The following is a 14,818-nucleotide window of genomic DNA, read 5'->3' on the forward strand; positions in this document are numbered from 1 at the left end:
CAGTGCAAAAATCCAACAGGCCATGCAGCCACTAAAATGCACTTGCATACACACGTACATTATAGATTAATAACAAGCTATAGCTACGGCTACTGATACTGCCAACTTTGTCAGCAAATACTGCCAGAGTCAGCAAATAATGACATGCCGCCGCATGCCACTACTCGTAATAATATAATGATATAGGTGCTTAAAGAGTACTGGGACTTAATTAAGATCGATATACTCAAATAGAACAGTCACCTATATACTCTAACAGAACAATCAAGTGCACTCTAAATGTCCAAATACAAGTACTAATGGATTAATGTGACAAGAAACTTAACTGTTGGAAAAAGCATTGTATTTCTAAAGAAGACATTGTAGCATTAGCTACAAATACCATGAGTGATGCAAGACTGAGTATGAGCTTATCACTATATGGTCTGCACTCTGCAGTTGTATTTTTAGTTGTGTATGGGTATATAATCCTATAATATGCAATTGGGTGTACAAATATCCTCAATATACTTAATGAACTGTATAGCAAAAACTCTAATTTGTCACTGTAAAATTTGTCTGTACATCTGTAGACCATCTGCCAGTAGATAACTGTGTCCCAGCTGTGAGTTATACAAAGTATCGCAATAATTCATCCATAAGTATTATAGTAATCTTTTGAGTTTTGGACCATTAAAATATTCAAGATTTTTTGGGGGCTGTGCCCCCAGACCCCTGCCACTAATATTATAAACTTGTGTTCTGCTGGAAACTTCCTTTGAAAATCCTGTCCTAAACAATAATATATTAAAAATCAATCTCACATTCAAATTCAAAGGGTGCAATAGTTAGAAAATTCCTAGGTGGCATTGCATGATAGCTAGAAAAAGCAATTTAAGCTTCAGATATCCTGCTGATAGAGTAATACAAACAATCATATTATACTGTGATAAACTACTCAAATCACTCTCATATTCATTCTCAGAGGGTATAATTTTCAAAAATTTCCTGGGGGACATGCCCCCAGATCCCCCTAGTTTAGCATGCTTCACATGCAATCTATAGCTATCAGTTATAGGGCCCTATATTCTTAACTTGCCCTGAGCCCGCTAAGGTCTCTCGGCGGCCCTGGTTTGTAGAGAAGGCAGAGCCTGCTGGTGAGTTCCCGAATGGTAGTGTCCCCCAAGGTGTCCTCTCTGTTGGCCTTAATTCGCTCTCCCATAGCTATAGATAGTACCACTAAACTAGTACTGATAGAAGAGAACAAAAACCCCATTAAAAGTCAGCATTATATGTTATGCATGGATAGTTAGATGGCACGCACTATCATGCGTGGCCTGAATAATTATCATGCCACGAATGTCCATTATGTCAGGCCAAATATATTGCAGTATTAATTTTGAAATGTGGCTTACCAAACTGGCTGACTTTAAGTACATTACTTAGCTGTGTACGCTGAGTGTACAACTAGCTAGCTAGCTAGCTGTATAGCTACTTGATCCCATGTAGCTATTAGTCAGGCAGTGTTGACAGACTGTGATATTCCTGTCATCCTGCTAAATCACGTGTGCACCATTTTCTGTATTTGTTGCATGAATAGTGAGATAGCTATAGCTCTGTATAATGTTGTATCACATGTAGCCAAAAGGGCAGACTGCATGGGTTATGTTGCTTGTAGTCATATAGTGATATAAACCAGGTCACAATGGCACTCTTCTGTTGATTTGAACAGCACATCATGGCAATGCGTATATGGCTATAATATTCATGCTTAAGATAAAAGGTTGTATTTTGCCATACGGTTGTATTTTGCTCACCACACCAAGCAGTAACTGGTATCTGAGCATTATAATATTATGCATGCAGTACATAGCTAATGTTGCTTAGCCAGGTTGTGTGTGTGTGTGTGTGTGTGTGTGTGTGTGTGTGTGTGTGTGTGTGTGTGTGTGTGTGTGTGTGTGTGTGTGTGTGCATGTGCGTGTGTGTGCATGTGCGTGTGTGTGCATGTGCGTGTGTGTGCATGTGCGTGTGTGTGTTTAGTCTGTGAACTTACAGTAGTATAACAACATTGTCATGCATCCATGGATCCCCTAGATTCTGGAAGTTTTTGCAATCCACTTATAAAAAAGTAGTTTGATTACTGCATACAATAAGCTATTCTGTTACAATTCCTTTACTAAGGAATGCAGCACTTATTATCACTTCTAATGTTGTGAGTTTGTCAAAGAAGAGTCTGACATTGTCATAGTAACGTGGCTATTTGTTCACTAATAAGCAGCCAATACAAGTGCAGGAAGTTCTAAAATTACCATGGAGGCAGGTGACTGGAAACAAGAATCTGCTTGTAGTGTAATATCAAACAAATCAAGTAGAGTGGCTACAGTATGAGTGACACAACACATTATATCCCTTTTTGTACCTACCATGACAAGCTGACAGAAATTTCAACAATATGCATTCATCACGTACGTATCTGTGTGTGTTGAATGAGTCCCAGACATAACTTGTAGACCATAACTAAGTGTATGAAAATACATAGCTAGTCTCTGGTGGTCTTTTTCTCACTACGTACCTGAATTAGGAGTGATGGCTTGGCCTAGACTTTATTCTACAATCACTGATAGCTAAAAATCATAGCAGAGAAAAAAGTTAATCAGGCAAAGGATTAAAAAATAATGTGGCCTCAGGTATTACATGAACCACACCTTAGCTATGCATGACATGGTTAGTATAGTGAGATTTGAAGTTCACCTACTTGACATGCATATGGTTACTATAATGAGGTGGTCCTATTACTGAAGTCATGAAGTACACTTTAGCTTTATTTGAGACTTACTTGACATGTTCACTATAATGAGGTGGTCTTATATAGTGAGGTCATGAAGTACACCTTAGCTATGTTTGGGACCTACTATATAGCCAGAATTTTCAAGGGACGAAACTTTCATGAATTTTAGGAGTGTAATAATAGCTTCGTGAAAATGTAATTGTGAAATGTTTCAGGTTTATACACATATGTAGCTAACCTTACCAAATCCCAGTGTTGGGAATAACGCGTTACGTAATAGTTATTACATTTTGTGATCTGAAGTAATATAACGCGTTACTATTCATAGTTCAGTAATATAACTTCTAAGGAATCAAACCCATAGTTCGTTATGTTAGTAACGAAAGTAATGTGTTATTACGTAACGCGATACTATTACAGTTCATTAGCAATGTGTAACGATGTTCATAACACATTACCAGGACCAATTAGTGTTCCTCAACAGCTTAGTGGCTGCAATAATCTACTGTCCTGATCCCCTATAATCCATTAGTCATGCCTCAGACAACTGGTCACATGATTTGCCAGTAACGTTTAGGTATGGCTGAAGTGGTAAAAACAATAAGCATCTCTACACAGGTGCAAGAATCCAGTAGCCATATTGTTTATTATATGCTAGCTCAGTAACTAACATGCAAGGTGTAAAGGAAAGATGTATGGTCAGAGCAAAAGTAACTTAATGTAATATTATATTAAGTTACTTTTCATTTGGAGTAATATGTAACTGTAACTTATTACACTGTGTAAAAGTAACGAGAAATGTGCAATATATTACATTGACAAAGTAACTTTCCCAACACTGCCAAATCCATATTCTGGACTTCCGTGAATTAAAAAATGCATAACTGGTATTTTACACAGTTTTGCTAAAGTTTCATCCATTGAAAATTTCCCACTGTTAGGATGGTACTTGACATGGTCACTATAATGAGGTGATCTTATTAATGAGGTTATGAAGTACACCGTAGCTATGTTTGGGACCTACTTGACATGGTCATTATAATGAGGCTATCACGTGTAATGAGTCTCGTAGATAAGCTGATGCAACGCATAATGGCAGCACTAGACCACAGCAGCAGTGTTATATATTACAACCACAAAGAAACACAACTGGCTACAAAGTACATAATAGTTACTATATACAGTAACTTACACTCAAGTGATCTATTACAATGACATAATACGTGTACATGTACAAGTTAACAAGTTCCATCTATTACACATGATACACCTGATATAGACTATTGAGCCATATCTCACTGCTGAAAATGTCATTACATAATTTTTCTTTGCAGTTTGTAAGCAAACTGGGTGGAATCCCTGTGGAAGATGGTAAGTAAGTACTGTTTAAAGTTGTATTGAAAGCCTATTATGGTCACAGAGGTGCATGTTGTCTTAGATCATTACATAATAGTTATGCTTTAGGGCCTATACTGTCATTATAACTAGATGGTCTTATTATAGAGGTGGCTGTTAAGTGAGGTTTTATTGTACATCATAATTACAAGACATCACTTTATGTTTTAACAATACAACGTTGGATTATAATTATGTCGCATTATCGAAAATGTTTAATATTTATTAGCTGTGAAGTTGGTGACGGATATTCCATTGAGGTTGCGTTACGACAGAGCATTTTCAGAAATCAAAGTCTTGGAGGATCATGGAGATTATAAGACTATATACTGGTTAGTGTGAACGGCAACCCATAATAGTGACATGTTGTGCAGTGTTATGAGCTCCTGGTGGGAGGGATATACATAATTTGAATCCTCATTAAGGACAGTATCACTTTAGTCAGCATACTTAATACTATGCATACTGGAAAGTAACTGTGTTGTGTGTGTTGGGCTAAATATTCACCCACACTTTGGCAAAGAAAAACATTTATGTAAGAATATGTTAACCATGGTCATATTGTGAGACTCAAATAGCATGATCGTTGTATACCCATGCATTACTATATCCTCCATCCTCGTTCTGGCTACCTTACTGGTCTGTGATGTGATTAACAGCTTTAAACATCTAATGAATTCAAAATAGGAAGTATAAAATCATGTATTAATGATGAAACTTGCTACATACAGTTGTATGTGCTATATTAATGATTGGAATTTAAGACTTTGTTCATCCTCTAATTTATTGTGCCATTTACTATGAGTGTGCTTGTAGTAGCTATACCAAAACTACTGAATGAAATGAAGGAAACAGCCAATGCTTGTATTAAAAATTGAGATACCTTAATAGAGCAGTCAACCACTCTAATAGAACAACTTTTAATAAGTAAGGAAGCTATATAGTAGCTATCCATGACTCCTTGTATGCTTCATATTTTGCTGTATAACTGTATAATGTTAGTTTCTCCCTTACTGGTTTTCTCCACCACCCCTGAATATATATCATTGGCCTAAATTATATATCATTGGCCCCTGGTTTGACCCGGATCAATTTTGGATGCCAAGAATAATCCAGTAACCAAAACTGGTCTGGCTATACCAATTTTGGCATATAAAATTTGGAAATATACAACAGTACCAGGTTAGCAATTCCAAATGCCACATCTGGTTGTACTAATGTCAGCAATTTGACTGATTACCAGATTTCACATGTACAGCCAAGATTGCCATTGTTCAATTGTCTATAACTTATGTTGATATACACAGGTATATTCCTCTACCATCTCTAATTTCAGACAGGGATCTGGTTCAACATGTCAAGGTGCTTACTGATGAGCCAACTAGGACGTCATACGTTGTAGCTCTACCTGCCACACACCCTGGTGCCCCAGAGAAACCAAGAGTGATACGTGCTGAGACACAAATCTCTGTTTCCATCTTACAACCAGACAAGGATGATCCTGCTTCTTCTGTTATTACTACAATAACGCACACAGACTTGAAGGGCCTACTTCCAGATTTTGTTATCAACCACGGAGTAATGAAACTCGGGGATGACTGGAGAAAGTCAGTGACAACATTTTACCATGATGTTTATTTGAAAGAGAAGCAGTGAAACTCACCAAGGAACACAAAAGAGCATTGACAGTATTTCTATAGCCAAGTCTGTTTGTCAAATACAAATAATACAGAAATATTCAAAATGTATAATACTTTAATATATATTCACAAAACAGACATTAAAGACAATACACAGATTGAAAACCTAACAGGTTTAAAAAAAATCATTAATACATGTGCTATGTACATGGAGGATTTGTAATTCATTATCTGTACTGTGATAGCATGACAGTACATCCAGTAAATGTTTCCAATTGGTGGTAGAATTTCAACTCTTTGGCTTGTGTTGTGAAACAGTGTCCAATAGAGAGGGGTTAACAATACACAGATCAACAAATTGTTTAGGTAGGTCTTAACTGATTCAAGCTCACTATCCCTCTGTGCCAACATCTCTGTTTGCTTCATCAATTCCTTAATTAGCTCCTATAAAATAGTTCACAATTAAAATGGAATGTCAGTTTTATGAGGATGTACAAAGTTGTCAGGCTTGGGGTCAAGTACATTTCAAATTACTTAAGTACAAGTACTTTGAAACCTTCACAAGTACAAGTACAACATCTTATCTACAAGAAGTACTTAAGTACAATACAAGTACTTTTTAAAGTACTTAAGTACAAGTATAAGTACATTTGACAGTTGAAGCTATGTTGTATATTAACTGTATGAAATGTCCAATATATGTGAGGAAGAAGAGCCACCCACAACCAAGCCAGCAGGCTGGAAGAAAGCTTGCGCATCAATTTTGGCATTAGAAGTAAGTTACATGTTGTTGTTTAGATCTCCCGTTGATAATGTAAACCACACAATATAGACCCAAGAGACCTACCGTATGCATACAATTTTTTGGGGACATAATTTCTGTGGTTGCTTGGTTGTCTGTGAACTTTTCATGCTCCAAAAATAATGATTATCAGGATTAGCTCTATGCTTTTCAATAGATAAGCTGAAAATTGTCAATCTGCAAAATTACACACCTCGAAAATTTCTATGTATAGAGTATTGATGGAAAATTTGGCCTAAGAAATGAATTAGTGTGAACTATCACTTTACTTTGAGGTACCTTTTTTAAAGTGGATGTTTTCTGATCATCAATAACATATAATTACATGGCTAAAAGCTATCGAAGTATAGTCAAGCAGAGAAAGTGGCTGCTTTGGCTATTAAAACCCAAAATTGTGTAATGATAACTATGGTTATTTGGGTTATGCAGAGTGCTGTTAATCCTTGTTGGGAGTATTTCAGTACATTGTAACAAACTCATTATACAAGCCACAACTATTAAATAGTTATAAACTACAAGTCTCATCCCAGTAAACAGCTTCACACCTGACATAATTGGTGTTTTCGTGTAGTACTACCAGCTGCTCATGTACTTTATAGACAATGGGCACCCACGAACAATATTGAGTGTTGTGATTTACCTTGAGTGCTCTTAAATGAATTAACCATTGAATTTCAGTATATTTATTGATGCACTAGATGTAGTGTCCTACGCTTTTTACATTGTGTAGGTTGGTCAGTTGGATGATAGAATGATATACTTTTTATCATCCTTACCATCTAAAACCTTTGAGGCTGTACGTAACATCTTCACGAATGTCTCCAGTGAATCATGGACAACTACATCAAAGAAGGGAAAAGGAAAGAAAGGAAAAGGAAAGAAATCATCAAATCCCAAAATGATGTCAGGTTCAACTTTTAAAGCGTTCCGTGGTTTAGATATGGACACCGTACATCAGCTGTTGTACGATGTGGGAACAGGTACCACCACTTTAAAAGAAGTTGTTAAAAAATGTCAAGATATAAAAGCACTTCAAAAAGTACAAACAGCTTTTGTTCAAAACACTCAATGTGGAAACTGGGATGCAGCAGTCCAGCTTTATCCATATTTCACCACTGCAGAGAAGCTTGAACCATTCAAGACTCTGGATTTTAGTGACTCCAAAAAGGTGCCTAAGAAGTTTTTTTCATTTTGTCAGCATGTAATGAGTGCTAATAATGATGAATTTGCTGATGATACAATTAAACAAGATGATCATTTCCTCATTTCACACAACAGTGAATTTGGTATAATGTGGAAAGCCAACATGGAAGATGTTGATCCTCCTAGTGTCAAGAATGCTTTTACCTTTGCCAATGTGACCAGATTTTCTGGTTTTAGTCTATCTATATTTGACCTGGAAGGAAACACACAGGTAAATTACATTAAGTATAATTGTGTATATGCATGAACAGTGCATACAGTATGGTAGTGCTGTATAGTAGTGATCATAGAGGTTTGGGCTTTAATTTAAAGCCAGCTTCACTCCCTTTATGACAGATGACAGTGTTGGTCACGCATAAATAAGCCCAATAATGTCTCCTCTAGCCCTTTCAATAAGTTTCCTATATTTTGTAAACTGAATTTTGTACTAATCGAATTTAAGAACATAAGAATTTCAGAGCTCGTTTTGTTTTGAAGTTTCGCCTTTTTGTTTTATATCAGAACTCTTTTTGTCTTGAAATTGCTTTCAATTTTCAGAAACCTTAAACTAATATTTTCTGAAATTTCAGAGCTCTTTTTGTTCTGAAATTTTAAAATTCTTTTGTTCTGAAATTTCAGAACCTTGTTTCTTACTTTTGTATATAATCAACTGCAGTTTTTATCTCTTTTTGTTTTCATTTCAGGAACACCTATTATTGCTAGTTTGGAGATGGGAAGGAACTGTATGACGGTCGAAAATTCCAGTATCCGGTACATTCATGGAAAGATCTCATGTGTGGATGTGCTAGGAAAGAAAACAGAAGATGATCAAATTACACAGCAAGAATCGACGTAACTACAAACAGCATGATATCACTGTACAGTTTAATATGCATTATTTGTATTGGCAGAAAATGGATTCATTTAAAATGTGTTGGTTGCAAAGTCTGTATGTTTTTGTATTTCATTATCATGGTATTGCAAATCTGTGGCATTTGCCCTATTTTTGCAAGTGCAAAAATAGATAATAGATTTTCCCACTTTACTTTAGATTGTGTTATATGTACTATTATGTAGTAAAACCAGCTTCATTGTGATGTGTGTGCATGATTGCATCTGATAAACATTAACTGTTCAAATCTTTTATCAGTGAGCCGACATCTCTCTGGAGTAAACACCTTGCCAGCAATGCTAAATAACCTCTCTATACAGGAGCTGAGGATGATGGTACTCCAAGAACATCTTTGGCTAGCATTGATAAAAATGGATACTTCTTCTGATTTTCTCTCCAATACTTAGCTGGATCAGTAGACATCTGTGCACTTACAGTTTCCAAGTAATCTCCCATCTTATTCTTATCAAGTGTGCTTGGCTAATTTTGACTCTGAGAAGATAAAGAATCTGATTCCATAAAATTAAACTATGTTTTCCATTTTTGGGTAAAGGTTCAACTTCTTCAGAAACTTGGGTGGCTGCATTTGCTGAGTGTGACTGTGGAATAATTCTTTCTAGAACTGATTTTAGTAGATCAATTGATTTCTGCTTTTCAGCATCATTTGAGCACCACCGAAGCTTAAAACGCAGGTCCAGAATAGCAGTTAAAATGTATGTCTCATTCTCCTCGTAATATGGCATGAATTTTTCGAGACATTTTTAGGCCTTGGACAAACCCAGAGTGATACTTAGACACTATTATTCTCCATGTGGTGATGTAATCCATGAATGCATGACAAGACATACGTAGCCTGCTGATGGAACACAACCAACTTGGACGAAACCTGTAGCCTCTTCAAAAGGTGTAAGGATCTCCATAATTTTCCCGAAGAATGTTTTTTGTTTTCTGTTTCTTTACTTTTTTGGCTACAATTCCTGCCATAGCTCATTAAAAACCAAACCACTCTGACTGCTAAGAGACTGAGGCTGAACATTTATAGGGATGCAAACTGCTGAGTCAGTTTCACAAAATGCAATGATGGCAATACACATTCTCTACACTAATTAAGCTGCTACCAAGAGTTCATAATATTATAATATTATGAACTCTTGCTGCTACATTTTATATGGTGACCTGTTGAAAGCCTGCATGTGTCAAGCCACGTGTGTACTTCAAAGTACTTATAAATACTTTAAGTACTAACAAGTACATCACTTTGAACTTAAGTACAAGTACAAGTACAATGACTAAGAAACAAAAGTACTGAAGTACAAGTACTCAAGAATGTGTACTTAAGTATACTTAAGTACAAGTACCAATGTACTTGACCCAAAGCCTGGTTGCTAGCAGATGTCATACATGTCATGCAAACCCTCTTTTCAAACAAGTGATTTTTTAACACTTTAATTTACACTTCACTACCACCACGATCAAGTGATACATGTTGTGTACACTAAATAAGACCACTAATTAGAAATATATACCATTGTACCGTGTTCCTACAGTGGGTATTTTGTTTATGCTCTACAGTGGACCAGAACTCTTAAAACACCTTGATAATTGTGGTATGTAAACAGTAATACTGTCTGGTGACGCTTACTTGATTCTCTTGCGAACTTAAATGTGTACAAAAATAATTGTCCAAGAGATGTGTTGTGTACTAATAACAGATTTATGTACAAACACATTTAGAAGATTTTGATCTCATATTTTAAAATGCATCATTATGAAACACAAAGAATTTTAGTATTTTGCCAGCATTTTCTATAGTAACTGCTTGAATATATTAGTACACGAAGAATGGTCTGTAAAGTACAGTTTATATACTCGTATTATATTGCAAGAACGTCAAACTGACCAAATGCAAAAAATATATAAAATAATGGGCACTGTTTCTGTTGCTATAAACTTGCTAAGAGTATCTAATCCAAAATAGCTAAGCTGTAAAAAAAGAGTGTGCCCCACAGAAAGGTTATGGTGAAAAAAGATGTGAAATCCAAGGTGGCGGCCAAGAAATGGCTGTGATGGTAGGTTAATGGTAAAAATTTTAATAACGACAATTCAGGTGAATTTTGGTGCCGCTTGAATTCACCTGAATTGTCGTTATTAAAATGTTTATCATTAACCTGCCATCACAGCCATTTCTTGGCTGCCACCTTGAATTTCACATCTTTTTTCATCCTGGCCTTTTTGAGGGCCGCACTCTTTTATTACAGCTTGGCTGTTTTGGTTTAGATATCACTTCTTTTTGTATTTGTATACCCCACTGGCTTTGAGGCTTTTAAACTTATCTTTTTGTAATGTAGTGAGTCATAAACTAGCTGAATGCTCTATTAGGGTGACTGTTCTATTAGAGTATCTTGATCTCTCATTTACTACACAGAGTTGGCTTTCGAATCATAACTCAGTGGTTTGTAATCCAATTGTTCTGTATTACTGCGCTGTACTACTGCAAGGACTTTCTACGGTGTCTATTCCAGATATTTACCCATTTTCAGCTCACTGCTACAAGCGGTCTGCTTGGTAGACATGAAAATTATTGGTATTTTTATTCACGAATCTCAATCACGCAATTGTTACACACCTTCGGTATTGTGTCATATCTCCATGATCTTTATTTCGATTGCTTTCAAACAACCAAAAGGCACTCCTACAATGGTTTATCTATCCACAAAACAATTTTCAACTCATCCCATGAAGCAGTTTACCCTGTAGGTGTGACAACAAATCAATCTTGTTTTATGCGAATAATTGGTCATAAATCCTTAACCGTTCATTGGATTTGCACCAAATTTGATGCTAGGATTCGCCTTTGGACTGCCTTTCTGTGTGCCACATTGCACGGTGATCGCAGTATGCATTTGTGTTTTATAGCAATCTTTGCAAGTGTGTGAAAACACGAAAAAAAAACAAAGAATAAAAACAAAAACTTTGTCTGCTCATAATGCGGAAATGGCTCAAGCAATTCCTTCAAATTTGGAAAGTGGACTCCCCTAGCTGGCGGGCAACTCTGCAGAAAATTTGGTTCCAATCGGATAAGGTATCACCGAGATACAAAGGTGTGAAAATGACCTTTTCTTCCTGTCAATATACCCACGGTGTGGTGCGCTGGCTTCTTGGGCCGCACGATGCCCTATCGTGTGTCTTGATATTATTTTACAGCATGTTGAAGATGCCACTGTAACGGAGGAATTGCCCACATACTATGTAATCATTTGATCACATCATATTTTGCTAGTTAGCACCTGAAAGCTACTGTACTAAACACAATCAAACAATGTTATCAGACTGCACTTGTAGAAATTAGTAGTCAGGCTGGCCATGAGACTACCCTAGCGATTCGGCTACAAATACAAGTTTTATCAAGCCAACAGCTGTACCATAAGGACACTAATGGCTGTTCTCTCAGGTCCCATGTTAGCTCAGTATAGTTAGTAACCATAACACCACTAAGAAAAACGTGTGTGGGTTGTCAGTACAAGTTAAAAATGCTAATGTTTATGATACAAAAATGAGCGGCATGATATAAATGTAGGCATATACATGCTGGCATTCAGAAAGAAACAATTGGTTTGGAATTTTTGACACGTCAGCTCAACAACTGGAAACTTCAGCAGAAATTATATTCATCAACAAACAGCCAATTCCAGGAAATAAAAATACTACTCAGAGTTGTGTCAGAGACATCATTCTGGATAACAAGATTCTACACCATATCAACTTGTTGTATTCTCTTTCACAACAGATATGAATGTGTAATAACATGTAGTGGTATCTTTAATGGCAGCTGGGATGGCAGCACCAACAATACATTATTATTACATAACGTTGTGAAAAACTGCACATGTAAGTTGTACATAAATGGAACAAACCTCTTTTGGTGCTTCTTTGTACTCCTTCAGTTTCTGTTCTTCTATTCTCTTCTCTTCCAGTAGAGCATCATCGTCTTTTGGTTTAGCAAACAAGTGTTCCCATTTTTTTGGTTCTCTAGGTAGAATTCAGTAGTCCGACGTTCCATCAACATCTTTATCGCCATCAATTGCATCTAGTGAAATTTTGTTTTGTTTGGTGGGAGTTGAGTCTATCAGAGCTGATACTGATAGTGTGGGCATTGACAGATATGCTCTCTGGGATTGATGACTGCTTTTGAAGTAATGGCGGCAACACTGAATCCTTTCATAATTCTTCCTGCTACAAAGTTTCAAACGACAATGTCCTCTCCCACTCATCTAGTATAAACGCATCATATAAAATCACAGTATATTACAGCAAGAGTAACAGACAACAGCTAATTACTGGATGTGGATTTAAGAAGTGACTGCCTTATATTATTTACTGTGGTAAGAGCTCTAACAATCAGTGTCATATCTAAATGAAGTGTGCAGTTCATTTAATAGCAGTATTCACCACTCCACCCATATCACCAGTATTAAAGTTTATACACCAGTGACCACCTATGTGCCCTCAACAACAACATGTGGCCAGAAGGGACCATACAATGTAAACCGGTGGTCACTATGCAAGTGGCACAAAACTAACACGATTCAATCAAAAATCCGTATTGATATCATACACCACTTGGAAATGCACAATTCTATACACACCTGGCGATTTATGCGCCCACAACAACATCTCACAACTTTACAGAATTCATAGATTATAGCCACGCTACCACAATTTTCCATTAACAAAATGCGCAGAACTACTAAATTTCACTAGTACCTTAGTGGAAGAAACGAAGATGAGTTCAGTCCTTAATATACTTGAAAACACCACGTGCTGTTCACTTCCATTTCAATATTGACTCGTAGTGGAATGCATTGGATCACGCGTGCCGTTTCCAATCCTTCGGCGTTACGCGCCTCTAAAATCTATGGTATATGGCAGTTGGGTACTCTCTGAGATCATAGATATTATCTATGCTGAGATTGAATTCGACTGTCGCAGTAGGGTGACTGCTCTATTAGGGTATCTTGAGCGCCAATTTCCCTATCCCCTCCGAAATTGTATGTGAAACTGATTTTAACAGTTTGTTAGAGAGTAGCTACTAATAAAGCTGATTATATGCCTGACTGCTGTATTAGGGTGACTGCTCTATTAGGAATATCTCGATTTTAACTGATAATGTCCAATTATTGATGCCCAGCCCCCTGAGGCCAAGGTAAATTAATCCCCCTGCCAGATTGTACCTGATAGTATATATCAGCAAATATTCAATAAACAAAATTAAAGGTGCTTGAAAAAATGTGCAAATGTGTTGAGTTCTTGTAGATCCGGTCGTTAAACAATCCCACAATTTCAATAATTGCTTCCCAAACCTGCATAATAGAATTTTGAAATGTATGTAATTGTTAATAATTATCATCTGTTTAACAGATGCTTCATTGTTAGTATATATCTATCTTACACACAATCATAGGTACATTCCTCTGCCAACTCCATGTTCAGACAGAGACCTAATCCAGCACATTAGGGTTCTCACTGATGAGACAACGAGGACATCTTTTGTTGTAGCTCTACCTGCCACACACCCTAGTGTTCAAGAAAGGCCCAAAGTTTTACGGGCTGAGACTAAGACGTCCATGTCCATCCTACGACCAGATGAGGATGATTCTAATTCTTATATTCTCACTACAATAGCACAGACGAACATGAAGGGACTAATTCCTGAATTTGTGATTAACTATGCACTGATAAAAAGTGGGGATGATTGGAGAAATGCAATGGTGACATTTTACAATGATGTCTATGTGAAAGAGAAACAATAGAGTCTCCCTTGCAGCCATAAACTGTTACTAATTCTAGGCTTCTAATTTATACTAGTACACTTAAAAATATTTAATGAAGCAGAGTTCCAGTGACAAAGGTAGTGAAATGAGATATGACTTACAACATAGCTGCTTACATGTGAGAAAATCCTCACATTGACATGTTGCCACCATCATTTAAATGCCAAAATAGGGACTTTCCCTTAATGGCTATGTTAGCTTGTTAACTCTTTTGTTATATCACGTACATGGGTGTGACTGCGTTATTAGAGTATCTTGCTGCTTAGCTACACAATGAATTAAGGGATGTGGTTGCCATTTCATGTTTTC

At 36.6% G+C, this 14,818-nt stretch overlaps 2 protein-coding genes and 1 long non-coding RNA gene across 5 annotated transcripts; 2 read left to right on the plus strand and 1 right to left on the minus strand.

Moving 5' to 3' along the window:
* The first annotated feature begins 3,723 nt into the window (after positions 1–3,723).
* Positions 3,724–5,944, plus strand: LOC136253297 (uncharacterized). Its single transcript, XM_066045942.1, has 3 exons — positions 3,724–4,138; positions 4,392–4,494; positions 5,470–5,944. Exons 1-3 carry the CDS (start codon positions 4,075–4,077, stop codon positions 5,816–5,818), a joined length of 516 nt encoding a protein of 171 aa, XP_065902014.1. The 5' UTR covers positions 3,724–4,074; the 3' UTR covers positions 5,819–5,944.
* Positions 5,890–13,581, minus strand: LOC136253298 (uncharacterized). Of its 3 annotated transcripts, XR_010700055.1 has the most exons (5): positions 13,443–13,581; positions 12,593–12,949; positions 8,441–8,591; positions 7,952–8,000; positions 5,890–6,246 (listed from the first exon to the last, which is right to left on the minus strand). It is a non-coding gene; the product is annotated as an uncharacterized lncRNA (long non-coding RNA). The 3 variants fall into 3 exon arrangements; XR_010700054.1 differs by having other exon boundaries at positions 7,952–8,591; XR_010700056.1 differs by lacking the exons at positions 7,952–8,000; positions 8,441–8,591.
* A 277-nt stretch (positions 13,582–13,858) lies between these two features.
* On the plus strand, positions 13,859–14,488 carry LOC136253535 (steroidogenic acute regulatory protein, mitochondrial-like). Its single transcript, XM_066046204.1, has 2 exons — positions 13,859–13,881; positions 14,140–14,488. Exons 1-2 carry the CDS (start codon positions 13,859–13,861, stop codon positions 14,486–14,488), a joined length of 372 nt encoding a protein of 123 aa, XP_065902276.1.
* The last annotated feature ends 330 nt before the right edge of the window (positions 14,489–14,818 follow it).

Source organism: Dysidea avara, chromosome 4, assembly GCF_963678975.1.
Source record: "Dysidea avara chromosome 4, odDysAvar1.4, whole genome shotgun sequence".
Classification (NCBI taxonomy): Eukaryota; Metazoa; Porifera; class Demospongiae; order Dictyoceratida; family Dysideidae; genus Dysidea; species Dysidea avara.

Excerpts from the sequence above, each read along its gene's own strand:
- LOC136253297 (XM_066045942.1), top strand. The coding sequence starts at position 4,075 with ATGTCATTACATAATTTTTCTTTGCAGTTTGTAAGCAAACTGGGTGGA. Across the intron at positions 4,139-4,391 it reads TGGAATCCCTGTGGAAGATG|CTGTGAAGTTGGTGACGGAT; the intron begins GTAAGTAAGTAC and ends AATATTTATTAG. Across the intron at positions 4,495-5,469 it reads GATTATAAGACTATATACTG|GTATATTCCTCTACCATCTC; the intron begins GTTAGTGTGAAC and ends TGATATACACAG.
- LOC136253535 (XM_066046204.1), top strand. The coding sequence starts at position 13,859 with ATGCCCAGCCCCCTGAGGCCAAG. Across the intron at positions 13,882-14,139 it reads CCCAGCCCCCTGAGGCCAAG|GTACATTCCTCTGCCAACTC; the intron begins GTAAATTAATCC and ends ACACAATCATAG.